General features: G+C 39.4%; 1 protein-coding gene across 1 annotated transcript in view; it reads right to left on the reverse strand.

The window, feature by feature from the left end:
* The window catches only part of LOC103208282 (solute carrier family 5 member 4-like), a 58988-nt gene that overhangs the window by 44366 nt on the left and 2741 nt on the right, over window positions 1-11881 (reverse strand). The window contains 3 exon segments of the mRNA XM_042782712.1: window positions 7521-7625; window positions 9385-9444; window positions 11297-11401. Coding sequence (XP_042638646.1) covers window positions 7521-7625; window positions 9385-9444; window positions 11297-11401 — 270 coding nt within the window.

Genomic DNA, 11881 nt, shown 5'->3' on the forward strand with positions numbered 1-11881 from the left:
CATATTTTGATTATTTTTGTTACAACTATATATTAGATGGAGTCTGTTTCAAGGGATGAATTGAGTAATATTTGTCTTTACTCTGAGAACATTTAATTATAATTTCCTTGAAACCTTTAAGGAATTTACCCCTACACTGCCCCATTCTCTAAAACTACCTTTAAGGTATTTTTGTTGTTATAATCACTTTGCTCTGAGTAAATTAAGGTTCAGAGATGTTAATTAATTTACCTAATATCACCCAGGAATCAACTGGAGAAGTCAGGATTTGAATCTGTGCAATGTGACACTAAACCTCACGCCATTGAACACTTTGTCATACTATCGACATGAAACTTAATGATATAGATCAGGCACACTCAGAGGTATAGAGAAATCAATCTGGGAAGAGGTAATAGTGGCAGTTAGTTTATTACTTTCCTTATAAGAGAAAAACAGAAGAAGTCGATAGCAAAACCAAAACCACATGAATATTTTCAACAAAACTAGGTGACAAGGTGTTCTCACAAAGCTCAAGATGTAAGTCATGGGAACAAATCGTGGACAGCCACAAGACCAACATAGTAGCAGGATCCAGGAGAAAGTAGAGGGAAACAAGGCTAACCTCAAAACTTGAAAACTTCAAATTGCCAACAGCTATTCACTGGAAAGCATAGTGGGTCAATTTTAGGACAGTAGCTGAAACTGGAAGAAGTTTTGCTTTGTCAACTAGAGGTGAGTGCAAGAGTTCCTTGTTTAGTTCTGAAAGGGATCAGAATAGTCTAGGCCATATCAACTTTCCAAACTTAGTGCCAAAACTCCCTTTCAAGACAAAACCCCACTGAGGAGAAACTACTAGAAATGAAATAAAAACTGAGCACAACTTGTATTTGCTACATAGCCATCTTGGGGGAAGGGTATATAGAATAATTGTAAAGAAATCTTGAATTTTTCTTTTTTTGATTTGGTTGTTGTAGTGATATGGGTAAGATATTTTGTAACTATTTCAGATATACTGTAGGATAGAGGAAGTGGGTAGAGGTGTTGATAAGTTGGGAGCAAGGGTCCTCAAGTGTGGAAAAAGGCACACATAAGGAATTGGGAAAGGGAAGAAAGAAATCCATAGACATAGATTATAATTGGAGATATTAGTGTGAGTATATGAAAGAACCCCATAGAGATGGATTATAATTGGAGATTTTAGTGTGAGTATAATATTTCTAAAATATAAATATGCATGTGTATATGTGTACTTGCATGTATAAGTGTATGTATTTGTATGTATATGAATATACATAATTCTGTCTGTTGACAAGGCCAAGAAACAGAACTGAGTAGAACTGAGCACACTTATGACTCAGATTTTAGTCTTTAATGTTTTTAGCCATTGAAATGAACCAGATATCCCCAGAGAAATGGCTGATTTCCAGACAAGAGCAGTGCTGGTGCAATATGAATCTAGACATCTTCCTATGCCAGAACATAAGGAGCTGCTCAATAAAATAATGGAGGTATGTCACTCTTTTCACATATGATCAACCTATGTAAAATTTGGGCTATGTGAACACCAAAATAATTACATACAATAATGATTTGTAAACAATTGCTTAAAGAAGACTTATGAGTTCACATCAATAATAGATAGTTTGTAAACAGACAGATGGATAAATAGAAAAACAGGTAATTAGGTAGAGAAGAAGATTCAGTAGAATGTTCAATGTGACTAGTAAATAAGGAGGGAGTGTTAGTGTTGGAAAACCATTATTTTGAAAGAGTAATAGTAAAGATAGGATCAGGTAAGAATCATCAGTGAATGCTAAAACTAGTGATAATTTGTGATCAAAATATATCTTTTAAACTTTTTATTGTGATTTGGGTAATTTGTGAAAATAATCTTTGCATGAGCTAAAAGTTTCTCATGCCAGCCTACTTGTTGGTCAAAAGGGAAAATAAAATAGTAATTATACAATGGAGAAATTTGACCACACCTTGACCAAGGGATCAAAATTAACATCATTGTTAATAGCAAAATATGCCTAACTTGAACTTAATCCTGCGGAAATATCAGATAAATGAGAAATGAAGAGTGTTTATTATAAAGAGAGAAGAGGAATTATATTATTTAAAAAATATTAGTATCATATAAGACAGAGGAAAGCTATGGAAATTTTTCAGATCAAAAGGCTGAATCCTGTTCTGGAAAAGAAAAATTCTTTAAAGGATATTGTTGGATGAGTTTGGAAGGAAGATTGGGCAATCTACTTCTGTAGTTAGTGATACCGCCTCAGAAACCCAAGGAGGGATCGCTGTAAGTCAGATCTGCCTTGACAGCAGTTAGTTTTGTTTTTGTTTTTTTTTTGGATGAGTTAACAAAATCAGAATTCAAATGTAGATTAGTATTATATTAATTAATATTACATTGTATTGCATAAATGTGCAATACAATGTTTATTGAAGTTGATAATTTTACTAGAGTTTTAAAAGAGAATATACCTATTTCTAAAAATAAGATATGCTCATTGAAGTATGTTGAAGGTAAAAAGCCATGATATGCAATTTACTCTGAAATAGTCAAGAAATGAGAGAGAAAGAGACTGAGAGCCACGCAGAGACAAAACACAAAAATGGAATAAACTTAGAGGGAGGAGAAAAATTGGCAAACCATTGACAAATTTAAGACAGGACAAGAAAGAAAAGCTGCAATTAACACAAATAAATGAAATGGTTGATGTCACACAGAACCAACAGAAATAAAAAGGATAATAACATAATATTATGAGGAACAGTACTCCAACAAATTTGAAAACCTAGAAGAAATGGAGAAATTTCTAGAAACACATGACCTAGCTAAACTAACACACACTGAAGTAGAAATTTTGAACAGACTCAAGAAAGAAGAAATAGAACAGATTATTAAAACAAAAACAAACAAACAAACAAAAACTTTCAACAAAAAAGCCCAGGCCCACGTGGTTTTACTGCAGTATTCTACCAAACATTCAGAGAAAAGTTGACACCAATTCTACTAAAACTATTCTAGAACATAGAAAAGGATGGATGATTCATTTTATGAATCAAGCATAACCCTGATACCCAGCCAGGAAAATACACCACTAAAGAAGAATATTACATACCAATATCCCTCATGTACAAAAATGCAAAAATTCTCAACAAAATCCTAGCTAATAGAATCCAACAACATATAAAAAAATAATAAAACATCGTGACCAAGTGGGATTCATAACTGATGTCTAATGCATAGGCTTGGAATGTGCCAACCTCTACAACTGCATGAGCCATTTACTTTAGATAAATCTCTCTATATACATATATAAGCTTCACTTGTTTTTCTTCTCTAGAGAACCTAGCTTAAGGCAGTAAAATATCAAATGATACAGGAAGCATCAAAAGAAGATGGAAGGGAAACACAGTCACTGTGCCAAAAATAACAGGTCAATGTTTATCCATTTCAGAAGGTAGCAAATGATCAAGAATTGCTGGTACTGAAGGAAGAAGTTCAAGGTACACTGAAAGTGTTGCTCCAGTCCTCGACAGAATACCAATAGAGATGTTTTGACAAATGGATGCAATGCTGGAAGCACTCTTCTGTGCCCAGAAACTTGGGGAAAAGGTACCCGGCCAAACAACCCAAAGAGATCTATATTTGTGCCCGTTCCAAAGAAGAGTGATTCAACAAAATACAGAAAGTTTTGAACAACTTCATTAATATACAAGCAAAATTTTGCTGGAAATATTTTAAAAATGGTTGTAGCAGTACACTAACATGGAAATGACAGAAATGCAAGCTGGATTCAGAAGAGAACATGACACGAGAGATATCATTGTTGATGTCAGATGAATTGTGGCCCGAAGCAGATATAAAACCTTTGTTTTATTGACAGTACAAATCATAACAAATTATGGATAACAATGTGAAGAACAGGAATTCCAGAACACTTACTTTTGCTCATGCAGAACCAAGACATAGACCAAGAGTCAGTCACTAGAACAGAACAAGGGGATATTGTGTAGATTAGAATCAGGAAAGATGTCCATCAGTGTTGTATCCTTTCACCATACTTATTCAATCTGTATGCTGAGCAAATAATCTGAGAAGTGAGACCATCTGGAGAAGAAGATGGCATGAGGACCGGAGGAAGACTCATCAACGAACTGATAGCAGATGTCACAACCTTGCTTGCTGAAAGCAAGAGGACTTGGAACACTTATTGATGAAGATCAAAGACTACAGCCTTCAGTATGGATTACACCTTAACATCAAGAAAACAAAATTCCTCACGAGTGGATGAATAAGGAACTGCATGATAAACTGAGAGAAAATTGAAGTTGTCAAGGACTTCATTTTACTTGCATCTGCAATCAATGCCCATGCAAGTAGCAATCAAGAAATCAAGCAATGCATTTTAGTGAGTAAATCTGCTGCACAAACTCTCTTTGTTTTAATTTGTTCTGGTCTGGGTGAAGGTTTACAGAGAAATCATTTTTCCATTCAACAACTTATTCATTTTTTGTTTCATGACATTAGTTGCAATACCCTCAATGTAATACCACTCTTCCCACATCCTCTTTGGGTTCCCCGTTTCCATTCATCCTACTTTTAAGTGTTGAAAAGCAAAGATGTCACTTGGAGAACAAATGTGGCCCTGAGCCAAGCCATGGTATTTTCTACTGCTTCATATGCATGCAAAAGCTCTACAATGAATAAGGAAGACTGAAAAATTTATGCCTTTCAGTTCTGGTGTTGGTGAAGAATACTGAATATACCACAAACTACCAAAAGAATGAACAGGTCTGTCTTGGAAGAAGTACAACTGGAATGATCCCTAGAATAAAAGGAGGATGAGACTTCATCAACTCACACACACAAGATTTTATCAGGAGGGACCAGTCCCTGGAGGAGGACATCATGCTCGGTAAAGTAGAGGGTCAGCAAAAAACAGGAAGACTCTCACTGAGATTGATTGACCCACTGGCTGCAACAATGGGCTCAAACATGGTAACGATTGTAAGGATGGTGTGGGACCAGGCAGTGTTTTGTTCCGTAATATACAGGGTTACTATAAGTTGGAGGGCTCTCTGGTAGCATAGTGCCTAAGGCACTTGACTGTTAACCAGGAGGCTGGTGGTTCAAACCCACCAGCCACTCCTCAGAAGGAAGGTTGAGCAATCTACTTCCATAGTGACACTGCCTTGGAAACTCAAGGAGGGGTCGCTATGAGTTGTGTCCAACTTGACAGCACATAACAACAACAACAACATAAGTTGGAAGCAACTCAAAGGCACCTAACAACAGTTAAGAAGGCATTATAAAATATTTCTCATAAAAAAATGTATCGCATGCATGAGCCAGTATATTCTTTTGCTGTTAAGGACATTTTTGGAACAATTGTCAACATTTGAATTAAGTCAGTAGATCGTATAACAGCTTGTATTAAAATTAATTTCCTGATTTTAAAATTTGCAATGTGGTGTCTAAAAGAATATCAAAACTTTTACAAAATACAAATGGAAATACTTATTGTCTTGATTAACATATATATTAATTCTCAGTAGATATATTATTGGAGTGAGAGAACCAGTGAACAAGGTGATCTTTTCCAAGCCTGGGGCAGGGGAGGATTATGAAAATAGCCCTAATTCCTCATAATTAGTTGTTTAATAAGTAACCACAACAAAATCTGTTATCAGAGTGTAGAAGTACACCAAAGGTCATGTCTATGATTGATGATTATTAATATCACTTAAAATGTCCTTGAAGGCAAGAATGGACTCCTATCACCATGCCATTCCAACTGAAGATCCGCAGCCACACACATTCTTGGCCTTCATTGTTCCCCTTCCCCCTAAACTCAACAACATTCCAGCTCCTCCTGAAACCTCTCCACCACCAGGAACACTCCACTCCATGAGGCTGCATCCATCAGGGCCCTTTTGGTCTCTGATATTCTGACCCAGCACCTTGTTAATGCTCTTCAGAATCATGAAGCTGTAGGTGTCATAGCTGGAGAACTGGGAGCTTAGTGAGTCCAACCCACTTGTGGAACATAAGAGCATGGGGGCCCAACACACCTCTGCTTCCTTCTGTATTTCCTAACACTTCACATCCTGGGGACTTGTCTAATGCCTTCTCCATGAAGATGACCTCCATATATACTTGTTCACACATACTGTGTTTCAGTTCAGTCTAGTATCTTTGCATGTATTGTTATAAGGTGCTAATTATTTCATGTGTATGATTCTGGTGAACTCCCAGCACGTAGGTATCTTTACTTCCCCTAACATGGAGCTCAATAATAATAATAATAAAGAAAAGTCACTACCATTGAGCCACCCCCTCTGGGTTTCCAAGGCTGTATATCTTTACAGAAGCAGACTGCCTCATCTTTCATCTTTCTTCTATGGAGCGGTTAGTGAGTTCAAACTACTAACTTTTTGGTTAACCACCAAATGTCTTAACCACTACACCACCAGAGCTTGGAGCTCAATAGCAAACAGTAAATGCTAATAAATGCTCACTCTGCATTGGGAAGTCTTGTACCATCTAATCTGGACAGTTGGCTTATTTCCAACAGTAAATCAGCTCAGCGGAAGAGCAATAGTGAGAATCAGCTTCTTCTTTCAGGAACATTGAGACAATTGCCTGGACTGGAAACTTCCAGATTATTTCACCAGTCACTGATGGATGAAAAGCAATTGATTTACTCTTTTTTTTTCTTTTCTATATCTGCTACTGAATCTTCATTTTTGTTTTCTTTCTTCATCGATTATCTCCAAGGAATGTAACTTTTAAAAAAAAATTTCAAGTTGTTTTGACACTAATTTACAGGGGGCAATCTTAGGTAAGATAGAGTAAATTTAAGAAAATTCAGTGTAAAATAATGGAAAACAGTTTTCTGTAGGTTCATATGCCAGATAGTCCAACTGAAAAGAAAAGTATCAATCCAGACGGACTCTACCAAAGAGAATGAAGAGGACAGTATGTGGTAGACCACAGAAGTCCTCCTCTTTTCCATTATTAAATAACTGTGTTACTTGAATGAGGCATTTTGTTCTTTCTGTACATCTATTTTTTCATTCCCTAATGAGAGGGTAAAGGAACTCGGTTGGTGTAGTGCCCAAGGCATTTGACTGCCAACCAGAAGTTTAGCGATTCAAATCCACCAGCCACTCCGTGGAAGGAAGACTGGACAATCTACTTCCATAAAGATTTACTGCCTTGGAAAACCAATGGGGATCATTATGAGTAAAAATTGACTTGAAGGCAGTGTTTTTTTTTTTTTTTTTTATGAAAGTGTAAACTTACACTCTGAAGCTTCTCACAAATTAAGAGTTTACTACTTTATGAATACTGGGGCAATGAATTTCCTGTTTCCCCACAAAGACTTGGTAGAGAGACCCAGCTTGTTAAGGCACCCACGTGGCTCGAACTATAAAGTTGAATCCTCTAGCTCTCTGATCTTAGCACTGGACCTATCAAGTCAATTCCTCAAAAACAAATTGCCAGGAGGCTCTGAACTCACTGGGATTCTCAAAGCTACACAGACGAAGAGGGACAGGATGGAGAAGTAGGTTTGGAGTCGCTTCCCACCAAAGCGCTTTTTCAGATATTCCGGCATGGTCATCACCTGCAGAGAAAGACATCAACAGGGATTCTCAGCTGTGACATTTCCTGCTTCATCCGGTTCCCGGCCACTGCTTCACTCAATCTCCATTGCCGACATTCATACCCTAGGCCCAGCCCCAACACCTGTGCTTCAGCCACATGGAACCATTCCAGGTCCCCCAATATGCTGCACACTGTCTCATTCTGGGCCGCAGCACGCAGTATTTCCCCTGCTTGGACAGCCACTTTCACCTGTCTTTGACTGGTTGACTCGTTCCTCAAGGCTCCACCAAGATGGTCCTCACCTAAGGAAGCTTCCCTCAATGCTCTGCCTGACTTAGAAACCCTTTCATAGCTCCCCCAGAATCTCCCAGAATAGCCCTCCCATATGTGATGTCCAATTTATTTGTCCTTTTCTGGTGAAGGAGCTCTGGTTGCTCAGCGGTTAAAGCATTTGCTAACCAAGAAGCTGGCCATTTGAACCCACCAGCCACTCTGTGGGAAAAAGATGAGGCAGTCTGCTTTGGTAAAGATTTACAACCTTGGATTGGAAACCCTATGGGGTAGTTCGGCTCTGTCTTAGAGGATCACTTTGAGTGGGAATTGACTTGATGGCAGTGGGTTTGGTCTTTTGCCTTTGCTGGTTGGGAGAGGAACAGCTTCTTGTTCACAGTCACATCCTTGAGGCACATGGTGGCAGCTCAAACAATATTTCTGAAGATCAGGAGCCCCATTTAGATAGCACCGGCCCAGATCTCTCTCTTGATCAATATGCAAATCTCAGTTACCCTCTATGCCTGAGAAGCATATCCATGTTATTGTCCTAAAGATCATGCGGTTCCAAAATGAACCCATTCTTCTCCTTGTTGTGTATCATTTGTTGTCTTATCTGGGATCCCCCACCCTCCACTATCCAGTGGCCTCATGTACCAGGTCCCTGAGCTTAAAGTTTTAGGATTTCTCTGGATGCTGCTCTCCTCAATGCTTTCCATTATCTGTCATTAAACCTGACATCTCTACCCCAGAACTGACCCCTTCCTCTCCATTTCCTTGACTAGAGCCTCTGAAGGCATCATATCAACTTCCTCATTATCTCATCTTCAGCAGATTCCCCCCTCAAGTCTGTTCTCCACTCAGCTGCCTGAGTAGAACTTCCTAAAACAGGAATCTGATCATGACCCTTCACTGAAAACTTACACTTACTGCCTGTTTCTAGAAGGATAAGGGACAAACCTTTCAATCTCGGATACACACAAGGCATTCCACTACTAAGCCTACTTACATTTGTGGCCCTCCTCCAATCCCACCACTCTTCCCACAAATACCCTTTATTTAACCATAATTTTACTTGATCCCCAACACTCCAAGTCCTTTAATGCTTTTTGTTCTTTTTATGTTGTTTCATCTAATCCTTCATGATACTACTTTTCACCCATGGAAGTATCACTCATTCCTCAAGACTGTACTCATGTAATTTCTGAAATTCATTTCTTGAAGCACATGTGTGGGCCAGATCTCCTATTCCTGTACCAGGCTGGACTGGCCTTAATCACCATGATGATTGTTCAGGGCTATCACTGATCTCCTTGGTGCAGTCACAGTATACACTGGCAGTATCTCTAGGGAAGAAACTGAATCTTGATTACCTGTACATTTCTAGAAACAGGCCAAGTGGTGCTGAGTACCTCAACATCATGACTGAGCAGAATGAATGAGTGAATAAATGAATGCATGAAATACAGTGAAAGATGGGCACAGAACACACAATTGAGGATACTCACCCCTGCCTTGATGTATATGGGGACAAAAAACCACCCCAGAACTAGCAACAGCAGCAAGGCCTACAGAAGGAAAGGGGAAAAAAAAAAAAAAAAAAAATGTAAAGAGATTTGGTGGTGGACCTTATCGTTTCATAAACTCTGAGTCTGAAAAAAAAAGTTTGCTTGAATTCTGGCCCAGTCCACCCAATTATGACCCCCCAGACAGCAGCTGTGGGTTCCTTAGGACATGACAAAATATATGTGGTGAAAAATGATCAGATGATGAACTGTCTGAGCCCAGATGGACCCCTGGAAGATTATACTGTCTTTGCCAAACTAAAATAGCTCTGGAATGGTAGGAATTATTGGCAGAGTGACAGAACAATGAGAAGGAAAGTTAGAGATAAGACTACTAATCCCCTGCCTAGTTCTGCAATATAATGATAATCATATGCCCTTACATTAATATGTGATGTTTACAGACAGCGTTCACATGTATCTCTCATGCTGCTCTCACCATAACCAGATGAGGCAAGTATTATAAAACAGTCATTCCTGTATCATGGAGGAGAAACCTGAGGCTCAGAGAGGCTCAGTCACATGCTATAAGAGGTGCAGCTGAGATCTGTGAAGGCTGACAACCACACCCACTTGGCCATATGGCATGTGTGTCCATGTCTGTGGAGGTTGGGATGATCTTAGGGTCCTTGACATTATCTAGGAAAACTAGGGGCAAAATATTCAACAAAGAGGTACAGGCTTTTGTAATGATTCAAGATCACTTCCCGAGCATCTGATGGTCTGATTATACTTTCATTAGGACTCAAATTTCTTCCATACAGACATCTCTCTGACTGATATTATACATGTGTATATGCAAATACTGGAAAGGAAAAAAGAACAGAAAAAACCTCAGCCACCTCAAGAAATATTTATGGCATGTTCACCATGTGCCCAGCCATATGCAGGATGATAGAATGATGTGAGTGGGAAAGAGAACATGGCTTCTGGTCTTAAGGAATGTTTGTTGTTGTTGTTGTTCTGTGCCGTCAAATCAGCCTGACTCTTAGCGACCCCTCCTTGGGTTTCCGAGGTGGTATCACTATGGAAGTAGATTGCCCAACCTTCCTTCCAAAGACTGGCTGGTGGTTTTGAAGTGCCAGCCTTCTGGTTAGCAGTCAAGTGCCTTAGGCACTATGCTACCAGAGCTCCCTGTGTACTACTAGAATGTAGAGTCTAATTAAAGAGACACAACTTCTACTGGTAAAATGACAACAGGGTACTTGAGAAGTCAGTTGCAAAGCCTTGTAGAATCTACCTACCATCGCTCAAATCATTCAGTTCTCACTCTACTATCACTGACTCAGTCAGGGCCCACTTGGTTAATTCCTACTCCTCCTCCTTGTGGCAACTTCGTGAAACACCCTTAACATGTGGTAAGTCCACAATAGATGCCCCTTCTGTGAGATCCACCAATAGCTACATACGCTTCTGCATTTGTGCTTGCTATGCTCTGCAGAATGCATGTCTGTCTCTCCCACTGGAATATAAACTCCTCAAAAGAGGGAAGCATGGTTTTTACCTTTTTTAATTCCTTGTACCTAGTTTAGAGCTGGACAGAGTGTGATAGCCCAGGGAGAAGAGAGAGAATGGAGAGGAGGTCTAGTGAAAATGAACTTGAGTGAGATAGAAATGACATTCATGTTGGGAGTAACTATGTGAGCAAAAGCTCAGAGCGGGGGAATGGTGTGACTGGAATGGCCCAGGCAGAATGGGGTCACATGGGAAGTTCCTAAAGGTCAAAAAAGGAATGGACTAGAACAAGGTGAAAATAGAAATCAAACCAAAGAGGAGTTTATTCTATTCAGACTCCTAGAATAAAAATATTGCACATGGACTTGGTGGAAAGGACAAAAACTCTGATGTGACTTACGTTCCATTCAAATGCTGCAGTGGCAATCCCTGAAGCTGCTCCAGTCCCAGCCAGCCCCACAAAGTGGCTGCTGCCGATGTTACTGGCAAAAAGGGAGGCACCCATCTAGAATCCAAGAGGACAGAATAGGATCAGAGTTGAAAGACTCAAGTCAGAATTCTTTTTTTTTTTCTTTTTATTGTGATTTGGGTGAAAGTTTACAGAGCAAATATATTTTTCATACAGCAGTTCACAAACACTTTGTCTCATGACATTGACCACAATTTACCACAATGCAACATCTCCCCTCCTACTTCCTTCTGACAGTTACCTCTTCCCTGTGTCCATCCGTCCATGTACTCCTGCCCCCTGAGCTGTCTCCCTGAGCATAAGCAGTCCTTCTTTCTCCAATGCTTGTTCTCTCCAAGGAGTGTTTCTACCTCAGGTAAATGTTCAACTGATATGCCTGTCTATTGTTTGGCTGGAAGCCACAGGCGTGTGTTCAGTTCCTGACCTGAAGGGCAGCTAGGGGCCATAGTCTCAGTGGTTCCACCAAGCTCTATCAGGCCAGCAAACCTGGTCCCCCCCCTTTTTTTTCCCCAATGA

The sequence above is a fragment of the Orycteropus afer genome, unplaced genomic scaffold (genome assembly GCF_000298275.1).
Source record: "Orycteropus afer afer isolate SDZICR_OR568_19922 unplaced genomic scaffold, OryAfe1.0 scaffold00420, whole genome shotgun sequence".
NCBI classification, from domain to species: Eukaryota; Metazoa; Chordata; class Mammalia; order Tubulidentata; family Orycteropodidae; genus Orycteropus; species Orycteropus afer.